The sequence below is a fragment of the Myripristis murdjan genome, chromosome 14, assembly GCF_902150065.1.
Source record: "Myripristis murdjan chromosome 14, fMyrMur1.1, whole genome shotgun sequence".
NCBI classification, from domain to species: domain Eukaryota; kingdom Metazoa; phylum Chordata; class Actinopteri; order Holocentriformes; family Holocentridae; genus Myripristis; species Myripristis murdjan.
In genome coordinates, this window is record NC_043993.1 from 11901413 (window position 1) to 11928502 (window position 27090).

The 27090-nt window shown below is 43.1% G+C and overlaps 3 protein-coding genes across 6 annotated transcripts; 2 read left to right on the forward strand and 1 right to left on the reverse strand.

The window, feature by feature from the left end:
• The first annotated feature begins 1216 nt into the window (after window positions 1–1216).
• On the forward strand, window positions 1217–4969 carry bnip1b (BCL2 interacting protein 1b). Its single transcript, XM_030068950.1, has 6 exons — window positions 1217–1358; window positions 1661–1753; window positions 1876–1967; window positions 2537–2644; window positions 3402–3520; window positions 3803–4969. The coding sequence occupies exons 1-6, from the start codon at window positions 1275–1277 to the stop codon at window positions 3997–3999; spliced, it is 693 nt and encodes a 230-aa protein (XP_029924810.1). The 5' UTR covers window positions 1217–1274; the 3' UTR covers window positions 4000–4969.
• Window positions 4970–5242: 273 nt separating this feature from the next.
• On the reverse strand, window positions 5243–19045 carry bod1 (biorientation of chromosomes in cell division 1). Its single transcript, XM_030069081.1, has 7 exons — window positions 18691–19045; window positions 17591–17715; window positions 16444–16654; window positions 11329–11473; window positions 8087–8229; window positions 7532–7743; window positions 5243–6182 (listed from the first exon to the last, which is right to left on the reverse strand). The coding sequence occupies exons 1-7, from the start codon at window positions 18835–18837 to the stop codon at window positions 5858–5860; spliced, it is 1308 nt and encodes a 435-aa protein (XP_029924941.1). The 5' UTR covers window positions 18838–19045; the 3' UTR covers window positions 5243–5857.
• htatsf1 (HIV-1 Tat specific factor 1) lies at window positions 19026–25557 on the forward strand. 4 transcript variants are annotated; one of them, XM_030068946.1, is made up of 10 exons: window positions 19026–19130; window positions 19965–20129; window positions 21133–21373; window positions 21667–21714; window positions 21829–21983; window positions 23264–23427; window positions 23752–23848; window positions 23933–24022; window positions 24126–24263; window positions 25092–25557. In XM_030068946.1, the coding sequence occupies exons 2-10, from the start codon at window positions 19965–19967 to the stop codon at window positions 25383–25385; spliced, it is 1392 nt and encodes a 463-aa protein (XP_029924806.1). In that variant the 5' UTR covers window positions 19026–19130; the 3' UTR covers window positions 25386–25557. The 4 variants fall into 4 exon arrangements, with proteins under 4 accessions (XP_029924806.1, XP_029924809.1, XP_029924808.1 ...); XM_030068949.1 differs by lacking the exon at window positions 19026–19130 and adding an exon at window positions 19144–19159; XM_030068948.1 differs by lacking the exon at window positions 19026–19130 and adding an exon at window positions 19206–19224.
• The last annotated feature ends 1533 nt before the right edge of the window (window positions 25558–27090 follow it).

A 27090-nucleotide genomic window follows, 5' to 3' on the forward strand; every position in this document is an offset into this window, starting at 1 on the left:
GTTCACTAAGCTAAGCACTTGGCGTTTCATCAGTAGGGGGCGCTACAAATGCAAACGCATAAACAGCTTAATGGATTTGTAAGTAATTCAGCTGTGGCTTTTCACAACAAGTCTTGTTTTTCAAAGATTTCACACCCCAAACTTCACAAAATCATTTAAATTACACCGCCCGCCCTAGAGAGCAGAAGGTTTCCACATCCACTGAAATGTGATTATCTTCTGTCTGTGCTTCTGTACAGAGGTTTCATATCTGGCAACACCATTTCTGTTCAGTTTCAGTCCCAAGATCTCCAGTCACCACACACACACTGCTTGGATGGACCATCAGTCCTAATCTTGTGTCCCATCTCTTGCTCTTGCCCATCACTTTGCTCTGAAATGCCTCGTATTCAAATCATTTTTTTGCCATTCCCCCCCATAATTTATTACTTCAGCATCGTGCTACAAACCACAGGGTCAACATGGGACGAGACCACAGCTGAGGTGGCAGAGGTGACTGTCTCCATTCTCAGGGGTACGGGATTAGCTGTGTGTGCGTTTCGAAGAGGCCATTATCAGTCTGCAAAGTGTCAAGATTAACAGGGCCGGCCCAGGAGCTGAAGGTGTGAAAGAAGATGAAAAGCAATAACAACAACAGGACGGTGCCAACAAAACAACTAACTCTGAGGAAAACCTGGTACTCATTCCCGCCTGCTACCGCTCTGTACTATACGAGAAATACATTTTCTTCATCTCAAATAAGTAGACTCAAACTATATAGCTGTATTACACTCGTGGCTGGAGCTGTAGATTAAATTTGAGACAAAGTTTGAGACATGTTTCATATCTTGATCCAAGCTGTTGAAGTGCAGGTGTTACAGAATAAGACTCAGTGACATTTCCCTTAACAATAAACATTCAGCAACTCTATATAACAAATGCAACATTATAATACGGTATAAATAATAAGATGTGTGATATAATCTGAACAAGAAAAAGCTCTTAAAACCAGACTTATTCTTTATTCTTACTCCTTATTCTTTTTCTTATTCTTTGCAATAAACACATTTCCATCCTTTTTTAAAATAGATTCAAAACTTTCCTATTCAAACCTTCTTTCCCTTTATTCAAGCTTGCAGTGCTGGTGTTGATCCATGCCTATCGTTGCCATGGTGATCCTGGATAAAAACCCTTCATCACCTGGTCTGAAACCGCACCGCGAGGCCGGGCTTGTCGTTTCGCTTTCCGAGCGCTGCCGCTCTTTTGGACCCGGCGCTTGCCGTACCACAACAAACATGGCGTCCTCTGCAGACGTTCACGTCCGCATTTGTGGACAAGAAATTATAAAATACGACCTAGAAATCAAGGCGCTGATTCAGGTGAGGGTTGAAAACGAATGTTGGAGTAGCTTACGAGCCAGCGTTCCTCATTAATTCATTGATTTTCATTTTGTAATATCTAACATTTCGATGTGATTTGGATCGGTTTTAAAATCAGATGTTGTGACCAGGAGCCCTGAAACGTCACATTTCAGTCCTGACCAGGGAAGAGACGTGTAATAAACAACTTTTAAACCCCTTGTCAACCTTATATCAGTTATGCAACTTTAAATGAAATTGTTTGTGTGTGTGTGTGTGTGTGTGTGTGTGTGTGTGTGTGTGTGTGTGTGTGTGTGTGTCAGGACATCAGAGAATGCCCTGGGCCCCAGTCTGCTCTTGTGGAGCTCAACTCTCAGGTCAAAGAGAAATTCAACCAGCTCAGACTCAGAATACAGGTCAGACATGCACACTGTGACACTGCTGGGCGTGTTGTTCTTTGAGGTGCATGCCATATCATGTTCTTTGTTGTTGATTTTGAAAGTGTGGTAATTGTTGTTGTTGTTGTTGTTGTTGTTAGGACCTAGAACAGATGTCCAGAGAGCAGGACAGAGAGACAGACAGACACACCATCCAGACGGAGGCAGAAAGCCACCGAAAGCAGATGCTGAGGTATACAAGCACACACACACACACACACAGATTTTTTTTTTTTTTTTAGTCTATAGTCTATATAATATATAGTCTCCGGAGGTCTGCAGCCATCCATCAGTATCATTTATTGTGTGTGTATGTATGTATGACATCATAATGCGGAGGTTTTCCAAGTGGGAGGCACCAAACCGCGTCAGGGGAGGATCACAGGGCGAGACGGTGAAAACTGATGATGGATTTCTGATTAGTCGTCAAAAGGAGAATGCTGTAGAATAGACAAAATATCTGCCATTTGGTTAAAGAGACACAGTTTGGGGTTCTGCTCTCCTAGAGACAAAAATACTAATGAATGCCTCTTTTCTGCGTCCCTACATTTTGTGTGATAAATTTCTTCTTTATCGTTGAAAGAAAGCAGCAGCCACGCCCAAACAAGAATCTAGCATTGCAGAACAAACAGTAGAGGAAGAAATGCAGAAAAGAAAATACACAGAACAGAAAAACCTTGGTCTGATAGTAGGTTGTTGTTTTATGTGTGTGTGTGTGTGTGTCTGTGTCTGTGTCTGTGTCTGTGTGTGTGTGGTTGTCAGTAACCAGACGGCGTGGCGGAAGGCCAACCTGGCCTGTAAACTGGCCATAGACAACAAGGAGAAAGATGAGCTGCTGTGCGGAGGGGAAAACCCGAGCACCAGACAGAGGTCAGTAGAAAAGGTCATCGTGGGACGCGGTCACTCTACTGGACAGTAGAAACACAGCATCACATGACTGGAACAACAGAACAGCTAGAATCAGGCTTTGTTACTGTCACGGGACAGTGTAGCTGAGCAAAATCAGATATCACAGTATCTTTGATCGAGCACCTTGACGCTGACATGGTGAAGAATAACTGTTTCTGCTCTCATGAGGTATTTACAAGAGATTTTTTTATTTTAAAAAAGTCATTCGTAATATGGATACTATGACCAAGCAGCTAGAGGCAAATAACAGCTAGAGCAGTTTAATAAGCAACTTGGTACTGTAAAGCAGCCTTTAAACAGCATGAAATTGTAGGAACGACCACTCAGACTCACTCAGATGAGAAAAAAATGTGGAAAAAACATATTTTTCAGTCAGAATAATATTAATAATAGGACCAACTATGTAGTTTCAGCTGTTGAATTACTTGTCTGTTCCACACAGAGTTCTCTCTTAAATTATACCTCAGAAAAAAAAAACATTTATGCCATATCACAATATCCAAAATTTCAGGCAATATCTAGTCTTATATCATGATACTAATAAACTATAATCATAAATCAGTCAGCGCTGCAGGACAGTAAAAATAATCTCAGCAGACACATATTTGTGATGTTTTTTTCTTCTTCTTCAAATTAAAGCATCCTTCAGTCACCCGATCCCTCTTCTTCTGTGTGTGTGTGTGTGTGTGTGTGTGTGTGTTGACCATGCATGTGTTAGGAAGGCGACCAAGGAAAGCCTAGTCCAAACCAGCAGCAACATCACAGAGAGCCTGATGTCTGTCAGCAGGATGATGTCTCAGCAGGTCCAGCAGAGTGAAGACGCCATTTCCTCACTGGGTAAAAACACCCGTGCACTTATTGTGTGTGTGTGTGTGTGTGTGTGTGTGTGTGTGTGTGTGTGTGTGTGTGTGTGTGTGTGTGTGTGTGTGTGTGTGTGTGTGTGTGTGTGTGTCCGTCCGTGCATGTGTTTGCATGCCTTTGCTGTAGAGGAGAGGTGTGGTTTTTGCACGTGAAGTAAAACTGGACTCAGCACTACCCTTGAACAAACCTCCTATATAATTTCTATGTTTTTTTTTCTCTTCCCTTTTCCCATCTTCCTTCGCTCCTCCTCCTCCTCAGCCACCTCCTCCAGAACAGTGCAGGAGACCAACGAGGAGTTCAAAGCCATGACGGGAACCATCCACCTGGGGAGGAAGCTGATCCTCAAGTACAATCGGCGGGAGCTGACGGACAAGCTGCTCATCTTCCTGGCTCTGGCTCTCTTCCTGGCCACCGTCCTCTACATCCTCAAGAAGCGCCTCTTCCCCTTCATCTAGCCGGCCAGCGATTTTACAGAGAAGGATTTCTCCGTGTAAACTCCTGAGCTGAACCACAGACTACATGGAGGGAGTCTTAAGCTGCACTGAGCCTTGACGACCTGATGGACTGTGGCACATACTGTAGCATCACTCTCAGGTGAAAACCTTGTTATTTGCAGGATGTCAGTGTTTCAGGACGGCAAGCAACCTTGTTTTTAGCTTGACTAACATGCATTTGCGAGGTTAAAGGCAGACTGTGCAGTTTCAAATGGTTTACTAGTGCTGAGGATGAGGCCAAGGAAGGATAAAAATCCCTCAGGTTCATGCCAAGACTAATTTGAATCTAATTATTTGTCGAATGTACACAAAAACAAACAAAAAAAAAATGGAGTGAAATGTGCATGTACGTTGGGTTATGATGGGATAAAAGACTCCTGAGGCATTTCTAAGATATTCTGTAGAGAATTACGTGGCATTCATCATGTTTTACCAGATCATAACAAGGTGCCCTCACCTTTGAAACTGCAGTCTGCCTTTAATCTGAGGATTTATGGGGTTACATAATGTGGATGGTAGAATTTATTCAGCCCATAGAATACGAGTGGAAACGTAAAAATGACAAAAACAGGAATTATGAGGTTTGATGATGTTTACACTCTCATCTCATCTTCAGGGCAAACCAGGGTCAAGGCTGTTGTATGTAATAGTCTTCATTATAGTTTTTACTCAATTGACTCGTGACTGAGTCAGCTTATAGTCCATGTATGTTTGTTTGTTTGTTTGTTTGTTGTTTGTTGTTTGTTGTTTCAGGTCCAGTAGTAGCTGCAGTTACTGATAGGTTTATCTAGTGCCTTCCTTCAGCTCAAATCAGATGTACCGACTACTGAGTGTTTTCTGACCATGTGAGGGCCATCTGTCATGTCGAGACCATGAATGTTAACTGTTGAATGGTAGATGTCTATTTGAATAAAGTTGTATATTTCCAGCATTTTGAGTGATGCATTATTGCACATTTACATAGATCTGCCAGTGGATGGCAGCATATACATCATATCACCACTAGGAGGGCTAAAAAGCATGACAGTGTGTGTTTGGCCTGTCAAAATCAATCATTTTGCAGAGGAGGATTGTCTTTATCCACTGTATTTACTCAGTCCAGTGACTTTATTGTGGTTTATTCAATTCCAAGTAAACATGCTTACAAATGTATGCATACACATTCAGATAAAAACATTAAATTATACAAAATATAATGGGATTTGTATGAAAAGTGATTGTTAGAAATACATATAACATATAATGTGCTGCCTCCTCCTGCATCCTCTATCCTGAGCATCTACAAGATGCTGTTTGACAGATAATGTTTGTTTCAGCAGACTGTATGACGCATAACAATGAAACAAACAAACCAAAAAAAAAAAAAAAAAAAAACTCATAAATTAAAAAAAAGACTTAAATAGGTAGAATACTGATGCTGAATCAGCTGCATGGGGACGAATTCCCTGTAAAGTCTTTACCCGTGTTCAAGTCCAGAGATCTGTGTGTGCATGAGTCTGTGTGTGTGTGTGTGTGTGTGTGTATCCATGACCTTGCTGAAGTAAACATGCCATTATGGTTTACTGTTGTGTTGAGGTGAGGTAGATTGCTGATATCAGGTCAAATGTAAAGAAAATACTAAACCGTAAACTCCTCTGGCAGATGAATAAGTTATCTTGCATGACTTTCACTCTAAATACTGTAACACAGCTACTTCTACTACTACTCATTCTGTTGTACTACCTTAAACTGGTGAGTGCACAGCCTTTGTTTCTGGCAGACCCTGTCTGCACATCTGCCTGTCCGTCTGTCTTTCTGTCTCATCCCTGTCTGTCTCTGTCTACGGAGCTGTGCCGTTTGTCGTCTCAGACGCAGGGAGGCCAAACTCTGTGGCGTTGTCGGTCACATTGAGACTCCTCCTCTCCTCTGGGTTGGCTGTCCTGGTTGGCTGCTGCAGGGGGCCCTGGCCAGTGATAGGCTGGTGCACGGTAGGGGGTGGGATGGTGGTGTTGTCTGGAGTGTCTGATTGGGTGAGAGAGCAGGCGCTGAGGTTGCGGCACAGCGCCCCCCAGTGTTGTTCGCACTGCCCCTGCAGCTGATGGCCAACCCAGGACCTGACCTGGTCTCCACAGCCCAGCAGGAAGTTCACCAGCTCCACATATGGCCTGGTGGGATGCACACACACACACACACACACACACACACACACACACACATACATACACACACCAAACACATTAAATTACTGATAACACTAGTAATGCATTTCTACTATAAAAACAAACAAACAAACAAAAAAAAAACACGTTTTTGATCACACGGTGAGGCTGGCCAAAGTTAGGGTTAGGGTTAGGGTTAGGTGTTCCTCATGAAGTTCTCTTTACAGTGTTGGCTTTTTAAAAAATTATTTTCAATGGAGAGGATGTGCTGTTGCATGCTTTTAACAGTGACAAGCTTATTTTTTCATATTTAAAGGAATACCCTAACATTTTGGTTAATGACTCCCATGGACTTTAAGTCTTTATGTTAAGCTAACAAGAAATGCTACCCACTGGAACCAAAGCACTGGACATGCAGCGGTGAAAATACTTATCAAACATCTTGTCTCAGTCTGGGAAAGTCAGGGAAAGGTTATTTTGCCCAAAAATTGGGGGTATTCCTTTAAAGGTCAATATTACATTTTTTTTTTTTTTTTTTGGGGATTTTGATTTCTCTGTTTGGGTGTTTTTGTGCCAATTGTATCCGGCACCGCTCCTTTAAAGTCAGTGATTCTGGAGAAAGATTGCTGATATTTGAAATCAACAGACAGCTCTACCATCCCTCTTGCCTCCTTCCCCCACATCTCCCCTCCTCTTCCCCCGTCCTGTGCACAGGCACAAACGCCCCCTGCTGCTGATTGGTTGGAATGGTGTTGTGTGGCCCGGTCCGAGCCTCTGTGTTTGTTTCCCCTTTACAAAGCCAGATTTTTTTTTCCAGTGCACACACAGGACGGACAGCTAGCAGCCCATGAGGACACATTCACTAAATTTGTTGATGTCAAATATCAACAATCTTTCTTTAGAGTCACAGACTACACCTTTAAATTATTCCAGGTGGTTTTTGCAGTTTATTGCTCAATGCATCTTAATCCATCTTAGTAAACATAAAGCCTTAAGTTAGCTTTGTCAAAGTTTCTGTGTTTTATTGTCATTGAATTATGCCCAAGTTAAGCGTTAGTGAATTCAGAAATCATGCATGATATCATGATATCACAGATACCATGCCACTAATTAGATTTTGACACAGGAGAGAAAAGAGGCATCTTATTACTACAAATGATGCCGTGGTTACAGGTCCCTTAAAGATGACATCATAAGAGTTGAACTACATCATTTACAGCAGTGATATTTGCTGATATGTTTGTGATCACTGATATGTGCTATGTTCGACTGATCAAACTGTTTACTCGTGTTGTGTACTGAGACGAGTCTATCACTTGGTTATTGTTTAGTGTAGGTGTGCGTGCCGTCCTCACCCAGGTGGGAACAGCAGGTGGAACTGGACCAGGTCCCCCATGGTGTCCATGTGGTCTCGTACTGCCAGGCAGAGCTGGTGCTTGGAGTAGCACTCCCTCTGGAGCGAGAACACCATGTCTCTCACCGCTCCGCACCGCCGGCTCACACAGCTGAACCGCTGGCGCAGGCCGAGCGCCATGCACCGCAACGCGTCCTTCACAAATGACTTACCCTGCCAGGGGAAGAGGACAGAACGTAAGGATCACTTTATTCACATTCAACAACAATGGGCACACTAGGAGTCTGTCCTGGTTCACTGGTGGTGGCACTTAGTATCCAGTTACACAGGACAGCACTGACACACGTGGTGCAGGACAAAACATAGCAGGAGCTGACATGATTTTGTTAACATTAAGTTAAACATAAACTCACCACAGGAACATTCAGAGCCGAATAATCCTTCCACAACAAGATTTAGTTCTCACTGTCGCAAGTGTGACAACTGTCTTACATGTCTATAAATGTAAGTATGTAAGTGTGTCTGTGCGTGCATGAAAAATCATTAGCTACCCCACCTGTGAGTCGTAGCGCCCAGCATTGTGCAGCAAGGTGAGACAGATGTGGTGCAGCCCACGGATCTCACAGGAGCTGTTGCTGAAACACTGAAATGTCCCACAGCCGACATCCCCTGAACTCACCAAACAACTCTGGATTTCAGCTGAGAGGGAGGGAGGGAGAGAGAGATGGTTGATAAATACCTTACGTTGATTTGAAAAACATTTTATTAATAATCTGCTGTTAAACATCATTTTAAAGAAGGCTGATTCACTCACTGACTGATTCACTCATTCACTGACTGACTGATTAATTAATTGATCCAGTGACTGATGAACCTGTAGTATGACTAATGTAATGGTCACAAACAAAGAAAAGAGTTTATTACGAGTCATAACCCACTGACTGGTTTCAAATGATAAAATCTGACAGTTAACAGACCTTTTCCACAGCAGCCTGACATGAAACAGCAGGTAAACACAGGTGTTACTCATGATATTAACTGAGGTTTTTTTTTTTTTTTTTTTTTTTTCCACTGAATGGACCAGAGTCTGTTGAGTGAGCCAGAATGGCCGACAGCAGGACTCTGGCTCTGTTTTAGACCCAAATGCAACAGAACCTTCATTAGTATCATTGGTAACACCTGGGTTTGCCCTACAATTTCATGTCAAAACGGCTGCTGTGAAAAAGATCCCTGCCATGGAGAATATAAAGGGGGAAAAGTATGATAAAAATCACAATAAACTGATTTATGAGTACCAGAAACACACAAAAATCCCTGTTGGATTATCACAGTGATACCAGCAGCTAGAAAAAGAAACAATACGTTGCCTCTGAGTGTCTGTTCCAAACCATGCAACCTGCTGCCTCTTGTTGTAACTGCAAGAGGACAATAAGCATTTCAGTGCTTTCACATCTGTGGGGCTAGGACCTTGCAAATTCGCAGCTGTTTTTCTTTTATGTTAACATCTTAGAAGCAATTCAGTTATGTTTGCAAAGAAGTTTAACCATTCTCGCACTTGATTCATTATGTGTATACTGTAGTGCACGGCTACATTCACTGACCCTCTCCCTGACAACAGAACCAGAGGGCTCAGAGGATGAGACATCACTTGATCCATTCGAAACAGTGCAGCATCAACGATGGATCAAGAGAAACACGTAAACAGCATATTCCCAGATTGGGATTACTTCTTTGAAATGTAAATAATGATGCCAGTTGGGTGGATGGATGATGAGTCCTACCGCTGACCCTCTACAACATTAAATAGGAAGGTGAATGTTGGGGCACCGAGTGGCTCATCTCTCCCTAAGGGCCCAAGTCCCCTGTAGAGAGAGGTATAAATTAATGTTTTCATATCACAGAAAATAACTCAGATCCAGTGTTTCCTTTCGTCCATAAGGTTCACCATCCTATCTAATGCTATAGATCTAATGTTATTCAATTGTTTACTGTTTATCCATGTAGCTGGTTAGGTTCTATATGTGGAGGGTTAGTCACTTTTCTAGTTTAGCCTAAACCATGGGAAATGGTATAATCTGCTTAAATATTTTGGGGAAAAAAGAAAAATGTGATGGCTGGTTTTTGTCTTCGTTTCCTGCGATTGGCATCTGACTGCAAATACTGGCTGTGCACGGGGAGTCCTGCTCCTGCATACATATATGTACACATTTTTTTGGCAGCATACCGTTTTCCTCACTCACTGTGGAGGGGAAAAAAATCAACACTCCTCCTTCTGTAACTACTAGAGGGTCGCTGTAAACGCCATGTCGAGCTTAGTATCGCGACCTTTCACCAGGCTCGTTTTATAGTGTTCGGTCTGTCTGTCACCACGGGGGCAAATGCGTAATGACAGTGGAGGTGGTGGTGTTGTCCTGCGGGGCAGAGGTCCGTCCCCGTCCTGCTGGTACGGAGGGAATGTGCTTGGACAGGAGCGAGCCCACGCGCGCATTGAATTACAGCGCGCAGACAGAACAGGAGAGCCAGGCAGATCGGCCCGGGACAGGGACCGAGTCTAGGAATATGGGACAATCTGTGACCAAACGGAACGTGCTCAAAGGGACACTGGCCTTGACAAATATATTAGACACTTCATCCATTAGGAACCAGAGTCACACTTTCCTGGCAGACTCAATTTAATATGGAGCGACTGATGTGTCACTAAAAAGTCACAGTTGTATAAAAATCAGTCTATAGCCTAGATATTCGGTGTCAGGACACGGTTTAGGGTTAGAAATAAGGTCAGGGTGAGAGTCACAATAATCTTAAGACATGTATAGAAAATAGACAAACAGCACATCAAGCAGCATCTATAGCTTTCTTTTTATCACCTGATAGGCCAGTTTAGCACAAGACAATCCTAATAAAACTACCAGATTATCTGAATTATATAGGCTAGTGATACCATGTGAGAAAAAAAAGTTCAGATACAGAAAATTAGAAATTACAGATCCTAACGGGTGTTATTAGTATAGATTAAAACAATGACTAAAATAAGCCACATTCACGTCATCATATTAATAGGCTATTGTTGAAACTATAGAAACCCACAACTGATGGAGATTTCTATTCCAGGGAGCACCAGTTGGTGGGAGCATCATGATAACACAGTCATCAAGTTAAAACAGTCATCCTGACAGTGTCAAAAATTGCCAAAAGAACAGAAAGTGTTATAGTTATAGTTTCCCTTTATGTGGATGCTGTTTGCTATACTGCAGCGATGACGTCAAACATGATTTAATTGCTCTGATCCTGTGATTGGCTGATTAATATATTCACTTGTTATTTCATGAGAACCAATGATGCGCTCACTAAATACAAAAATGCACACTGAAAAGATAAAAGCACAGGCAGACCAAAACTGTGACTGCTGACAGAAATGAGTAGCTATCTGTCCTGTTGCAGGTCTATGGCACATTCAGCATTCATGTATATTTCTATTTCAGATTACTTAACATCTATGATTTTTGCACCTGCAATGCCACTGGAGAATTACTGAAACAGGCAGTATGGTGTTGCTGTCAGATAGAGGTCAACCTCCCCAAAAGAGATTTTAGAAAGTGTTTTTCCTCTCCAGAAACCTTACTCTGAGATTACTGGGAACCCCGTGGAGCCCTGGAGGTCCCGGACCACCTCTCCAGTTTATGCCATATTCAAGAGCCACTTTCACACATAAAACAGGGTTACATAATTTCTGTAAGCACAGTTCACAACACAGGGAGACTTGGGGGCCAGCAGGTAGAGGGACAGGGGAGCTCCTACCTGTGGTCTGCAGGGACAGGCGGCTCTTCGCCGGGCTCACTTGTTTCCCGTGTTCCTCACGTGGATCCGCCAGGACCCGCTGACAGGCCAGGAGCAGGAAAAACACAGCCGACAACCTCACCTGCATGTCCGGGGACAAATTCAACTTCACACGGCCGAAATGTCACGCGCTGCTTGTTTGTTTTCTATTGTCTTCTAGACGGAAAAAACACCCAGGAGTGGTGGACAGAGTCTGGACTGGGACTGAGCATCGGAGCTCTGAGCGAGACCCAGGCTGGGATATAAAGGGGAGTCGCGAACTGTCTGTCCACCAATCACAGCGCAGGCTTAGAGTGCGCGCTACACTGGAGCGCACGAAGTTTTTATCATTCACTAATAGAGAGAGAGAGAGAGAGAGAGAGAGAGAGAGAGAGAGAGAGTGAGAGAGAGAGAGAGAGAGAGAGACCTTGCAGTATCATTCTGTTGAATTAATTATAAATCGATCTGGATAAAATGTTTAATTGATAGTTGAGCGTCTCTCTTTTACTAATATGGTGGCCCATCTGTTGCATGGGCTTTTTTCTTTTTCTTTTCTTTTTTTTAATGTTTATTGTTATTGTCATACAGTCAAGTTTGGTTATTGTCATTTGAGTTTTTATTTGTTGACTTTTGCACTAACAGCTTTGGTATTTCATGTCAACAAAGCACCATAGAAATGAAGTGGTGAAGTGAATTTGGGGGGGGGGGATAGGCAAAGAATGTGAGTCCCAGAGTCTCGTAACTCTCCCCAAAATGTTCTTATAAGGTACCGGAGTGAGCGGGTCTTCCTCTGTCCTTCTGGAGCCAGGGCATATGAAGGTCAGCTAGTCTAAAGAAATCAACACTTAATTAACCCGCCAGCCAGCCATGAGCGTGTGTGTGTGTGTGTGTGTGTGAGGGTAAGCAGCTGCTGGCTTGGCAGTGAGACGTGCAGGAAGGAACGTATCTACTGCACCCAGAGAGAGAGGGAGGTCAAACTGTGTAGCAGACAGAAGACAGGAGGAGGGGAGAGTGAGAGAGAGAGAGAGAGAGAGAGAGAGAGAGAGAGAGAGAGAGAGAGAGAGATGCAGCAAGACAGATGTGAAGAGAGTCAACTTTAAAAAAAAAAAAAAAAAAAAAGTCATAATACAACATCGATGGTAAATTCTCATTTTGTCACTTCATGTCTGTGTGTCTTCCTGTTTTTCCGGCACCCAAGTCTTCATGCTTGTGTGTACATGCTTCTGAGACAACACACACACACACACACACACACACACACACACACACACACACACACACACACATTCTCATCATGAAGTCAGGGTCAGCTCTAGCCTAAGTAAGAGAGAGCCTACTTGAGAGAGCTACCAAATCAGCTCATTCAGTTCAGTTCTGCATCAAATCTGTAATTATCTCTAGTTTTGTTGTTGTTGTTGTTGTTGTTTTCCCCTCGGTTTACAACTACTATACAACTATTACAACCCATGTCTTTTTTCTAATTTTCTGTAGTTAAACTACTGATACATGTGTTGTATTTTATTGTATCCTGCTGTATTGAGTTTACCTTCATGATATCAATTTGCTGTTTTAGTCTCTTATTTTCACAAAAGCTGCTCTAGTCACTGGTGTTGCAAAGTAGCATTAGGTTATTGTGTGTGTGTGTGTGTGTGTGTGTGTGTGCCATATTTAACAAATACATATTTTCCCATTCTCTCTGTAAGTGTTTTAGAAATTGCAGATACAGGAAAAAGAGACAAACAACTCTGAATTCTTGCAGCAAACAGATAAGCTCTATGGTGTACACAATTATTTTTTTTGTGCGTGTGTATAAAAGTCCACACTGAGCCGTCCAGAATCTTTGATTTTGTATTGTAATTTAATCAATGAATTCAAATAAAGCATTCATAAATGTATGCAGGGGTTAAACTAGTCTTTTTTTTCTGCTAGTTGTTGTGGTCATGTGTTTTGTTTCACTGTGGCCCTGACCTATGACCCCCTGACATCCAGGAGAGGACGCCGCAGGGTCATGTGACACCGTGACATCAGCATCTCCAGGGATGCAAAACCCAAACAAACAGCATCTCTCATTCATCATTTACACCCGTCATGGCTGAACCTCACGCCTCCTGCTCCTTGATCCTCATCACTGTCTCAGCTCATCCACCGGCATCCAAGAGAGAAAAGTGTGTGTGCGTGTTGTGTTTGGAGGTTTAGTGGGACATGGCGTGTGTATGCAGGGGCCCGGATTGGGTAAGCCGACTCGCTCAGGGACTTGTGTTTGGATGTTTGATGAAGGATGTTTTTCTTTCAACCTTTCCCTCTCTCTCATCCTGCTTCAAAACAACATCCCACCGCTTCCCTCACACAACCCCTGCTGACCACCCACACAATGACCCTTGACCCCATACACGCACACATGCATACACACATGCCCAAAATGACACATACGTTGGGCACACACATGCACATAGACACCACGGTGCAAGCACTACACATGTCGCACCCTCCTGTACTCCTCGCTCCTCACATGACCGTGTTATGGTAAACATTCTGCATGTCTGCCTGTATGAGAGCACACAAAAGTCCAGTTTGTGTGTGTTTACTCTGTATGCTCATACAATTCAAATGCAATGGGACTATATGCTTCATGATAACTCATTTGAGGGGGAGGTTAAAGGATTACACTAACCTTCAGGTCAGTAAACTTGGAAATCAATTTACTGTTTTCTCCAGTCACTATAGTGCTTATGAGGTGATGCGGAGGAAGATTGTGCTGCCCATTCAACCGGACCGAACTGCATAAACTGCTACCAACTCTATCATCAAACAGTGGAAGGTTGATCAAAGAGTTTGCTTACAAGGAGGCAGGTATTGCTTTTCGCCTATCCTTATCTAGAATATGATTATTATAAATTTAGATTATTTTTGTGTTTACTGGAGAAAATGATGCACCGCTCACTGCAGTAGTTAGACTGCAGGACCACTGGCTTTCACCCCTGCAGCACACACACACATATAGTCGGACCATCTCAGACAGCAACACACACACACACACAAGCCCGACACGCATATTTGTGTTAACGTGCAGGTCATTCTCCTGCCAAAAACAAGCAGGTAAATCAATAAAGGTTATGCAAGCAGTGATGACACACATAGCTGCCAACGGACGGGGGTTCGGGCCTGTGTTTATCGAGCCTTTCAAAGTGAGAGCACTTCTTTACGAACTCCTCAGCTTCGCCTTTGAAATGATCAAGACCAACTAAACTAGGTATCCGAGAATCAAAGGGTGCACTGGAGTGTAAACACACCGTAACTCTGTGTTTTCAGGATCTCACTATATGGGTGATCAGTGTGATACAGTCGAGGGTGAACACACACACACGGAGCACACTGTTCTCTTTCTGGTATGACGCACAACCGCCTTACCAGCTCAATTATGGTAGCAATGGGTGGTAATAAACTCACATCACCACAGAAAAAGTGGGAGAGAACGGGGGATTCCAACCAGTTTGAAAAATTAAAAAAAAAATACACATCCAGGAAGCTCCTTGAGCACAAAAATAGTGATGTTTATTTAAGCTATCCATAGTGTGCCGCACGAAAATAACACTGAAAAGCTGTAGGAAGACAAAGCTGTAGCATGCACAGATGTATGTGCCGCGTCCTTCATGAAGTGCACTATATATAGCTTGAATAAATATTGCTATTTTGCACTCAAGGAGCTTCCAGGTTGTGCATTGTCAACATCCACTATGAGTGATAAATTCATGATGTCAGATCTGCTTGTCAGCTGAGTTATATTTCAGGCATTTATCACAGATGTAGGAATATTTAAGGTAATAATGAATAGAGCCAGTTATTCTTTCTCAGGTTGAGCTGGGAAATAAATTTCACTGACTTCAGAAGGGAACCTGAAGATGAAGACTGGACAGCAATAATAAATAAATAAATAAATAAATAAATAAAGTACGCAAAGTTAATTTTTACAAGCAACTTGTCCTTTGACTAAAAGTGAGGGTTAAGTTAAAAGGGAAATTTTATGGACAGTATCCAGACCTATGATCATCCTATCATCCAAAATGTTTTCATATTTTCAGATGCTTAATGTAAGAATTGGAAAATTTCTTCACACAGCTTTTATTATTATTGGTGAAACCCCTTTAAAAAGGAAAACCCATACAACTACTCCACCTGGTGGCTCTGTGTTATGAGGGTCTGCCACAGAGTTAGAGAATTTGGTTATTATTTTCAGCCAATGCACTCCTCTAGTAGTCAAAAGGTTTATTCTCAAAATCTACTCAAGTGATTCCAAAAAAAAAAAAAAAAAAGAAAAGAAAAGAAAAAAACAACAAACACCACTGTAAGAAATCAGCATTCCACAAAAAAAAAAAAAAAAACACATTCCAAAATAAACACCCGTCTCATTTTATACATAAAAAAACAGCATTTACTCCTGTTTTAATCTGCAAGTGTCAAGGAATCAGCGTTGAAAACAAAACCTCATTTGTACCGGGTTTATCTTCAAAATAGCAGGACAACTCAAGATGGTGCACAGCACGTCATTAACTTTTTGCATTAAGTGGTGTATCGTCCAGCTTCTCCGGCAGTGGCTTCGTGCACGGCACAAGAACCACGACTTGCGCTGGCCGCTTTGAAATCCAGAAACATTCTAGGCAATAGTTTGTTAAACAGAGGTAGCTAAAGAAAACCCCCTACTCCTCCTCTTTCTTTTTCTTCTTGTTCCTGCCCTCTGATCTGCCTCCACACCTCTCAAAAGGCGAGGACAGTCCTAGAACATGATGTGCAGTCCAGAATATCGCCATGTGTACCTGTGGCAGGAAACGTAAAGAGAGATTGCTACAACTTCATCTCTGAGAGTGTGACTACAACACTTAAGCATTCTGCAAGCCAAGAAAAGCCTTGCAAGTTTTTTTTTTTTTAAATGCCAAGTCCTTGAGAGAGCAGTGTCACATTTTCTCCATCCAGATGGATTAATTTGGTCGAGTGTGTGCACTGTACGAGCAGGACATCAATCAAAAGTCCTTGACCAATGCTCCAAGTTATCTTGACCTTTCTCAGAATGCAGACTGTGCCCGACCTTTCCGAACGACCTCAGGGGGTTTTGGGGCCCGCAGCAGGTAGAGTGTCTGGCTGCTCCGCCTGTTCAGAGGCTGCAAGGTTAGAATTGGAGGAGGTCTCTTCCTTCCTTTCCCCAGAGAGAAAGTCATGAATGGCGGTTTCAATGTGAGGCCGGAAAGTGTGGTTCAGCTTGGGATCCACTACTTGGGTGATGATCCTGTCCACTCCAGACTCCAGCATGCCTGATCTGGACAAAACACATGTGCACACATGGTGGTAATAGATGCATTATCTTTATTGTACACAGATATGAAAATGTGCCTATGGCTGCACAAGTTGGTTAAAACACACCACAGTAAATCACAATACATACAATATTAAAAACACATACAACATGCAGAGTACAGACAAAACGGCCATGGTTCCAGTGTGACTCGTGTTTATGAGCTTAGCAAAGTTATTGCAGATGGTCTAAAAGACATTTTTGGCTCTATAGTGTCTTCCTGAGGGCAGTTTTATCAATTCTTTAAAAAGGGGATGAGCAGGATCAGACAATTTGTCAGAATTTTTGTTTCACCTGCATTTTATATATTCATCCCAGTTATCTCTGCTCTTTCCAAATAATTTTACTGGCCATGTTTATAATTCTGGATAGTCGATATTTATTCTTGGACCACAGGTGGCCACACCCTGTACACATATTAAAACACTTTCAACAAGACTCCTGTAAACAGTCTCAAAAATATTCTTGCTTAGTTAGTTAGTTTTTATTTTTCTCAGAGAGTGTCATGCACCATTAATGGTGCCCAGCCCTATGGGCTTACAGGACACTACAAAAGAATAAAAAGTCAAGAAGAACAATTATATTGTATATTGTATGAATCCAGTTTCCTGATTAGCTAGAAAGTAAAACTTGAAGTGCCATCAAAAAGAGGTTCCTTGATATTTAAACCCCCCTGTTACCTTCAAATTTACTAACATCAAGTGGAGTCAATTTGACCGCAGTTATTTAAACCTCCACATTATGATTTTAATACAAAATTCTTACCCAAGTTCATGTAACAGGTACTTCATGTGTCTTGCTGTCTTGTAAATAGCCCTATAAATAAAACATAACTTCCCACACTCACCGCCCCTTACACCTCAACTGTCTACCAACTGGTTATATAAATGTAATACTCACTGTACAACACTTTGCCTCAGGCCATTCCTCATCTGGTTCTTGTTGATGGATGGATTCCACTCCTGCGTGCTCAGGTGCGTCGTGACAAAGTTGTCAACTTTCTGTCGCAGGTTCTGATAGGCAGGCTGGCGGCGGTGACATTGACAAGTGGTTAACTTTGTCGTTACATAACAACTGCACATTACACACTTAGTGCATACGGGCACACAGTGACTACAATGCAAAGAGCATCCTGCCAAATTTATTACAATCAAATGAACATCACCAGCAGCCTAAACCAGTGAGAAGCTCTGCATTCACTAACATAAGCTGTTAGGGCTGGGATGATATGTTTATCTCCTGATTCAATATTATCATGATACCTGGGTGCCGATTTAATATGTACTGCAAAACTACAAGTGCTGCGATAAGATATTATGATTTGTGTTTTTTTTTTCTTTCTTTTTATTAAGTTTCATGAGGCTCTGATTATCCTAAAGGTAGCAATGGGTTATTTTATACAGTGATGTCAAGTCTCCACAAATGCTCTCACTATAATGAAATGTCTGTAATGGGGGCTAACATTATCACACATGAATAAACCTGGGCTCACTGAGTCCACAAGAGTCTCACTGTTCCAGTCAAACCCATTTTATGCAACTCCAAGACAGTTTAGGCTCCAGTATACAGACATACACAATAATACATTTGTAGTGTACTGCATACAAACAGCTGCATGGTTTGTGCTCCGAACCGCATGGGATTAGCATGAGGTGGGCATGTGTGCAAAGGGGAGACCCGTACGTACTCACTGAACCCATTTTCATTCAGATGTTGTGAGGTCAGAGGTCAAGGGACCCCGCTGAAAATGACCATGCCAGTTTTTCCGTCGCCAAAATTTAGCCTAACTTTGAATGGCTATTTAGTTCCCTTGCCGACAACATGACATGACTTGACACCAATAGATTCCTTAGGTCGTCTAGTAAAGCGATTCAGTAACTGAAACGCTTTTCTAGACAGGGGGTGGGGGGGGGATCGCGATACTTAACTGAATCGCTTTTCCCTCCTCTATTAGCTGCTTAGCTTTAGCTAGTTAGCACGTCAGCCAGTTAGCTCCGTACCTTTGTGTCAACGTCGGCCAGGCAGTCCCGGCGGAACTCGTCGAAGAGCCCTCGGTTCTTCAGGTGCTCCACTATCATGGCGATCAGCTGCGGGTCACCGGGTGGCAGGTTGGCCGCCCCGGCGCTACCACCGCTGCCCTCCGCCATGCCACAGCGAAGGCGATATGATCCCAAAAAAGATTGCTAAGTTGCTCGCTACAGTCAACGCTAGCTCGGCACTTGTTTTCCTACAAGGGGTGCGACAGATTTGTTTCTCGCAGCAGGCTGCGGAGGAGTGCCCGCCCACTGCTCCATCACTATCCGTGTACATCGACCGTCAACGGTGAAAGCTGAATATTAAAACGAGCGCCCCAAATCCAAGTACGTTGCGCATGCGCATCTCAGCAGACTGACAGATCGGAAGTTGGTTTGTTCATTCAAGTGTCGTCGCGGAATAAAAGGTAGCGTGAACCAGCGTGCAGTGTTAAGTGTGTGTGCAGCGTACCTAAACATCATCACACTGGTAAAATAGTGAAAACCCAGGTTGCTCTGTGGGTGAGCTTACAGTTGCACGGAGATTGTTTCGCCAAACTTCATGTCTGTGTTTTTAACTTCCCGCTACATACGCTTAGCCAGCTAATGCTAGCTAGCAAGGTTTGCTAACCTCAACAAAATGTTACTAACATTAGTCACCTAAAATGTAGTACGTTTGCCGGATGAGCGTCAAGTAGATCAGCCTTAAACATACGGCTGTATCTGACTTTTTTTTTTTAAATCGTACCCAGCTTAGCTAGCTAACGTCGGCTCAGGCTGTCAGTCGCTAAAGTGTGATGAGTTCAAAATAAAGTGGCTGGTGTGTTTGGCTCACCCTGCTCTGACCTGGATAGATCCGTTTCAAGTAACAGCTAAAACAGATGCACCTCCAACACACCGGGTTGTCGTTCTTCCGTTTCTTTCATTTCATTTTTGCACATTTTGTCTTATCTAGATTCTCTTCTTTCTCTGATGTTCACGTCCATATCTGCAAATACACACGAGCGAACTAAGTTACGTAGCCTCGTTGCCGCACTTACAATAACATTAAAAATTACGAAACACCAAAGCTCACAATATCCTACTTTATCCTCAGTCTTCTCCATTAAGTAAATACGATTATGGCGCCATGTCCACACCACTTCAATGGTAAACGAAGGCATGCACAAAAGGGCTCCGTATTACCTACAGAGATGTAATAGATTGCTGACTTTGGAAACTTTTAATCCACTTTTACTCCATGTGTTTTGTTCCTGCTGCAGATGAGTGGCCAGTCTGACGGAAACAAGGAGTTTCTGGAGCAGCTGCGCCTCCAGCAGCTGTATGGTCAGCGGAATGAAGATGGCTCCGATCCCTATTCCTACACCGACCCAGAGGATGGGACTGTGTATGACTGGGACCATGACAAGAAGGCGTGGTTCCCTAAAGTATGACCCTCACCGCTTTTGTCCCAAATTGTCTTCTGTGCTTTGGATGCTCTCAGTCATTGATGTTGTTCTGAAGTTACTCCCTGGGTGTTAAATGCTAAACGTCAGTCTGTCTCTGTTTACATCAGTCTTTAAGTATTGCATGAGATAATGCTGCTTTTGGATGCTTAATTAATGGCGCCCACATGGCACAGGTTTCCCATCAGGATAGTATTCTGTCTCTAAGCACTGACCATTGTATTTCACCACACACCCCTATAGTTTGTTGGGCAGTTGGCGACGTGATAATGCCACAGTAGACTTGGATGGGTGTCTGTGACCAGAGGGAGAGTCGTGGTCCAGTAACAGTACTATTAGCTTTAGGATTCAAAACCTAACCTAACCTAGGTCTCTTAACACACCAGCCCATACATGCCATTGCACTAAGATGAGTCCATCACAGTTTGAATAGCCTGACGCACCAGATGTAGACTGTGGGCATAAGCCTGCCATTAGGCGGCTATTTCAGTCGCCATTCTCCTCCCCTTCTGCTGTGTGCTTGTTACTGTTTGCAGAGTCCCCATTGCTATGTGAAACAGCGACAACCTCAGCACTTGTCCTGATCTACTAAACTGCTCCACTTTGCACAAGCTTTTGTGATGTCAGTTTAATTACTCTCTGCAAGAGCCACATGCAGCTATTAAACTGTGCAGAGTGACCATTGAGCACTAAAACAAGCCCTCCCCCCAGCACTATTTTGTTGTGAGTTAAGCCGGACCTTTTTATAGCACTGGTGCAGCACTAAGGTAGGACTGGCTGTGCAAGACTACTGTTTGAATGTCCTAGATGGCCTTCATTGTCACAAGCAGGGTTACTTCATACATAATTTCCCCGTCTGGGGATCAGTAAAGTACTCTGTCTATTTATCTGCACCGTCTATAGGTGCAGCTGAAAAGGTTGTGTGCTGTGCTGTTTGGAGAGCCAGTTTCCATGTAAGTGACAGTGTTTTTCCCTGTCTCTCTAGATAACAGAGGACTTTATTGCAGCCTATCAGGCCAACTATGGCTTCACTCAGGAAGGAGAACCAGATGCCAGTGCCCCTGCAGTGAGCAGTGCCGACCCAGCAGCCCCTGCCCCAGACAGCAAGGCTCCAGCACAAGACAGTCTGAGAGAACCCGCCCAGACGCAGACCCAGAACCCAGACCAGAATCAGACATCGGCTAAAGAAGCCAAGCAGAAAGGAGAGAAGAGGAAAGCAGAGCCAGGTATTGTGGCATCCACAGACAGGGAGACATCAGAAAACCATTTTGTTATCTTTCAACAACCAGTGCAATGCTTTATCCACTAGTAGGACACAAGAAAGTCTGGTGCAGGTGTTTGTGTTTGAATTTTTCTGCCTATTGACATTAGAACATAAAGACAAGACTTTGATGCTCAGTGCTTTTCTGTGGTATTTATACACAGTACATGTGTATAGATACTATTTCTAAGTTCAAGTTTGCACTTTTCACAACTGCAGCTTTGATAAATACATTGTGTTTCATTTTTGTGTGTGCAGGATGGTTTGATGTGGACAAAGATAAGAACACTAATGTCTACGTGTCAGGTTAGTATTGCTCACATTTGGCGATCCTTTTTAAGGAGGCAGCTGTGCATTGAATACCTTCATGCCTGTATTCCATTCTCATCCCTTTTTCTCTTTTTCCCTTCATTTGTCCAGGTCTGCCTCCTGACATCAGCACCGAGGAATTTGTGGAGTTAATGTCTAAGTGCGGCATCGTGATGCGGGACCCCATCACTGAGGAGTACAAGGTCAAACTGTACAAGGACGGCCAAGGCAACCTGAAGGGAGACGGCCTCTGCTGCTATCTCAAGGTCAGTTTTCTTTGCTTGAAGGAATCAGAGTTTACTGCAAGTGCTCTCCTTTTTAACTCATAGGGGTGCACACCAGACGAGTCATGCCAGCACGTTATCAGCAGCAAGTCAGCAACACTGCTTTCATTTTAGTTGCATTTTTTTTAGCCACATATTTAAAAGTGTGAAACTGATAGTGGGTAAGCTGGCCTATTTTTTGTATTTTTTTCTATCAGTCAGGAAACAAGACAGCTGTTCTGACAAAAACAACACCACCCTCACACTGAGTGCAGTTGAGCTGCTCCTGGTCTGTAGACTGTGGGAAAAAATTGTTACTCCTCTTGATGAGCTGTGAGATAAACTTTGTCGGATAATTCAGCACCGCTCACTTCCAGAAAACTTTAAAAAATGCAGCACAATAGCTAGCATCCTCACTGTGTAACAGTATACGGAATGGTGTCGTTTTGTTTTGCTTCTTAGTCCTTGAATCTTCTGCAGCTGCAACAGCGTGGAAAAAAACTTCCCCATGTCCAACTTTAGTTTTGAATGGGTTTTAGCTGCCAGATGCTCAGCTTTTTTGTGCTTCATTTTGTCAGTGCTGTACTGTGATTTGCTGCTGGCCTGACCTTGTTAGCTGCAACCCAGCCCACTGCTAGCTGCACACGGATAGCGGTGCACTCAAACCCAAACATGTCTCGAGCATCACTGAAAAGTCAGTTTCATGCAAATGAGAGGTTTTAAGCGTGCACATACTAATGCATCCTATTTAGTGATTGTTAATGTCAAAAAAGTTGCATTTTGTAGCTTTTAAGTGATAGTTCGGCTTGTTACCGAAATAGCGGTATTTGCTACTCTATCTGAGTGAAATAGATTCTCCCAAGTTTGACCTGAAAGCTCCTTTCCCTTTTTCATAAATAAGCGCTTCACTGGGACTGTTCTCCAAAATGTGTATCTGGCCCAGCAAACGGCACAATTTCGAGCATCAGTGCAAAACTGAAAAAATATTTTGAAGGATTAGGATTCATTACTGATGCTCTTTCCAGCCTGCATCAAACAGGCAGAACTACTTTCCCTCCTAGAACTGCCACTGGATCACTACACAGTGTCACTAAGTCACACAGTCATTGTTTTAAGAGCCCAAACTATCACTGTAAATCATCGTCGCTTGTGTCTCATGTTTCGGGGTCATTTGGCCTTGGAAGACGCAGAAGTGTTGCTTTAGTTTGCAGGACTTTCCAGTGTATTGACTGTGTGTGTGTGTGTGTGTGTGTGTGTGTGTGTGTGCACATGCCTCTCTGCAGAAGGAGTCTGTGGCCCTGGCTATGCGTCTGATTGACGAGTCAGAGATCAGAGGTTACAAGCTCCATGTGGAGGCAGCACGCTTTGAGATGAAGGGCGCGTATGATGCCAGCAAGAAGAAGAAGAAGAGCAAAGAGTACAAGAAGAAGATGCAGCAACAACAGAAGTACACCCCGCTTCCTGTTTAGTAAAAATCTGATGGGCTGTTTCATGTTACCTCCCACACAATGCATCTCCTAAACCCTAAAACACATTAAAAATAGGTTAAACAGATAGAGAAGATATATGAATGGATGATTCATCTATTTATTTTTTCCACATTGGGTCTCTTTTGGTTGTCATGTATGTCTAAACTCCTGTGTGTGTGTGTGTGTGTGTGTGTGTGTGTGTGTATGTGTGTGTATGTGTGTGTATGTGTGTGTGTGTGTGTGTGTGTGTGTGTGTGTGTGTGTGTGTGTGTGTGTGTGTGTGTGTGTGTGCGCGCTTGTAGACAGTTGGACTGGAGGCCAGAGAAGCAAGGTGAAGTGAGGAAGAGACATGAAAAAGTTGTCATCATTCAGAACATGTTCCACCCCAGTGACTTTGAGGTCAGGAGATACACAAATAAAACACACACATACACACTCCGTCTGCACAGTACTTTGCATTAATCCCGGTATTGATCTCCCCAGGAAGACCCACTGGTGCTGAACGAATACCGTGAGGACCTGCGGACAGAGTGTGAGAAATTCGGACAGGTCAAGAAGGTCATCATCTTCGATGTGAGTTTGAAAAAGTGACGTTTCTGTTCTAGCCTTCAGTGTGATCTGTATATGAAGAGCCGCGTGTACAAGGAGATGGCATTTGGTTGTGTTTATGTTGCAGAGACACCCAGATGGTGTGGCATCAGTTGCGTTTAAGGAGCCAGACCACGCTGACGTCTGTCTTCAGGCGTTGGACGGTCGCTGGTTTGGAGGCAGGAAACTGTCCGTTAAGTTGTGGGATGGAACGACAGACTATCAGGTACTGCTCTCTCTCTCTCTGCTGTGACACCAAATACAAGCGCAAAACACAAACACAAGATTTTACATTTACTTATTCATGGTATGGATTTATTGAAGGAGATTTATGTTAAACTGTGGAAGTGGTTCTTGATGCTCTGCCAAGCAGCTTGTGCTATTAGACATAACTCTGCTGATTACATCTGAGGTGTTTGCTCACATACTGTAAACAGTCCAGTTATCCACTGACAAACAGGCCATTGTGTGTTTTTTCAGGCCTGCATAAGATCCTTGGTATGCCTAAGAGTGTTAGGATTTACTGATATTCACTGATATTCTATAAAGAATTATTACAATTATTATGAGTAGTAGTATTAGTAGAAGTCGTAGGGATGGACAAATCTATTGGCAGACAACCAGTACTGGCCAGTATCAGCTTTAAAAAAGCAGCATCAGTATTGGTCCGATTTTTTTTTTTTTTACCGCTGATATTTGGTTAATTGTTAAATTGGCACTTTTGTGACTCTTTATTAATAAATAAAAGTAATCTGGTCTTGTTGGGAAAAAACGGTTCTAAACCTGCATATGTGTCATGAGTTTTACTAATAAACATATTGGTATTGGTATCTGTGTTTGCCATTACGGGTGGAAAGATGTTGGAGATCAGTGTAGGCCTCGAAAAACAAATCACTTTATCCCTGATAATAATATTGTGGCTGAAATAATCACTCAAAAGAGGTAAATACTTTATTTTAAAACTGTGGTTTATTATAAGGTAGGCACTGCACTATATCAGACATCAGTCTTGATAAGTGTGTGTGTGTCTGTGTCTGTGTCTGTGTTGATACAGGTGGAGGAGACAACACGAGAGCGAGAGGAGCGGTTGAAGGGTTGGTCCAATTTTCTGGCTGGAGGCACGTCGGAGGGCCAGCAGGGCAGTGACAGCTCCAAGCCAGCAGGGGGCGCTGCCTCCACAGAGGCGGGACAGACAGGCAGCAGCACAGAACCCGGCCCTGACAGGACGGCCCACACCCAGAGACCCAGCAAAGACCCCGAAACAGAACCACCGCCCCCAGAGCAACAAGAACAGGAAGTGGAGTCCACAGACAGCAGCCTGGCAGGAAGCGATGACGAGGAAACCTAAACTCTGCCACCCACATCTGTCGTCTCCATGGCAACTGATGAGAGAAGTCCTGCTTGGAAGCGAATAGAACTGCTGCAAACTTGCTTGTCGATCAGGAGAAATAATTGGGACAGTTTGACGTGTTTTGTAATTGGTGTAATGTAGAGAAATAAAATTAGACTTTTTCCTGTTTCATTTTCCCCCCATTCCTTCCAGATTTGTTTTGTAAGGCTATTAGACCATGAGCCCCACATGGACATTTACCACTGGACTTGACGGAGCTGGTGAGATGAGGTGACACACTCACTGCGTCTCTGAGTGAAACTGAACTGACAACATTGCTGATTGCCTGGGCCTCCAGTGTAGCTTGTTGTTTTTACACACTGCTTGCCCGGCACTTTAGTCTGTCAACTCATTTCGAGCGTTTAAGTGGTTAAATTTTTTTTTTCAAGTACTTCCTAATTAGCACTAACCATCGATACATCTGCATCGAGGTGGAATTGTAGAGAAACTTAACTTCTGCGCTTCATTCAGTAACATGAAAAAATACTGCAAGGCAGATTTGACATCATTTGTAATGTTAACCTGTTATAAAGCATCTAGTGAAAAAGGTTATAAAGGGCTTTATTAAAAAAAATGGTAGCTATCAAATGCACACCAGTGCTAATAAAATGCAGGAATATATTCATATCTCTGATGCAAAGATTAATATCATTTCAAAGCTTTATTTAGTTTATTTTCAGTGTTTTGGTGTTCAGGTGTTCATCATGTAGAGTATAAAGACGTTTTGGAAGAATTTTGCTGCCAAAGCAAAAAACAGCCATGTGGTTTTCAAAGGGTCTGTGCACCCTGGGGGTCTCCAGTAAAATGAGGAATTCAGTTTCACTATAATTCACTAAAAATTGTTACGATACAGAAAAAGTCTATGAGTGATTATTTTAGCTTTATGTTTTAATCTCACCACTTTGGACCTGCTTGTCAATATTCATTCATGTGTTCATATAATCCTTGTTGTAAAATCACTTGAAATGGTGGTTTGTGAGATGTCAAATTGAACAGTTAATTCAGAGTTTTGAAGCATAAATTTATTGATTATTAGTGACTGACATGCTTTTTTCTATCAGGGCAGCTAAATGGAAACTAAAGTATCACTCATTTTCTTGTGGGGGCATTGGGAGACATAATGTGGAAAGACCTTGAAGGAAGATACTATAGGCATCTCTCTCACACACACACACACACACACACACACACACTCACACAAGCTGCTGAGTGCCCACACAATGGACGTCATGCCAGCAGCTGAGTAACGTGCCAGTAGCAATCGACCTGCACACAGTGGCGTGTCCACCCCCGGTCATCAGCTGAAAGTGATGACTGAGCTTTTCCACGGGCCCCCTGGCTGCAGCAGGGACCCGTGGGTGGCCACGCCGGCACGTGAGATGAGCTGCGCTGTTGCTCCTTCCCCCGACCCACCACCCTCAAGATTTACAGGACAAAGGACAAGACAGATGGCAGCGTAGATTCTCTTTTGAATCTGTGTGTGCATGTGGGGGAGTGTGCAAGATGAAGGTTGCCTGTGTGTGTGCATGTTTGTAAAATGGAAGACCCTCCTACACCGCTGAGGGTTGACAAAGTCAGTTGATGAAAGAGGTGATTAGTGTGAGGTGTTGCTGCGCCCCCGTGTGACCTCGGATTCATTTGCATGCGTTTGTGTATGTGTGTG

Bases quoted from the DNA above. Each gene is read 5' to 3' on its own strand.
- bnip1b (XM_030068950.1), top strand. From the start codon at position 1,275: ATGGCGTCCTCTGCAGACGTTCACGTCCGCATTTGTGGACAAGAAATT. The intron at 1,968-2,536 runs GTATACAAGCAC...TGTGGTTGTCAG, and splicing joins CACCGAAAGCAGATGCTGAG to TAACCAGACGGCGTGGCGGA. The intron at 3,521-3,802 runs GTAAAAACACCC...CCTCCTCCTCAG, and splicing joins AGACGCCATTTCCTCACTGG to CCACCTCCTCCAGAACAGTG.
- bod1 (XM_030069081.1), bottom strand. From the start codon at position 18,837: ATGGCGGAGGGCAGCGGTGGTAGCGCCGGGGCGGCCAACCTGCCACCC. The intron at 8,230-11,328 runs GTAGGAGCTCCC...CCTCCCTCTCAG, and splicing joins CCTGTCCCTGCAGACCACAG to CTGAAATCCAGAGTTGTTTG. The intron at 6,183-7,531 runs GTGAGGACGGCA...GCATCCCACCAG, and splicing joins CACCTGCTGTTCCCACCTGG to GCCATATGTGGAGCTGGTGA.
- htatsf1 (XM_030068946.1), top strand. From the start codon at position 19,965: ATGAGTGGCCAGTCTGACGGAAACAAGGAGTTTCTGGAGCAGCTGCGC. The intron at 21,984-23,263 runs GTCAGTTTTCTT...GCCTCTCTGCAG, and splicing joins GCCTCTGCTGCTATCTCAAG to AAGGAGTCTGTGGCCCTGGC. The intron at 23,428-23,751 runs GTACACCCCGCT...GCGCGCTTGTAG, and splicing joins AAGATGCAGCAACAACAGAA to ACAGTTGGACTGGAGGCCAG.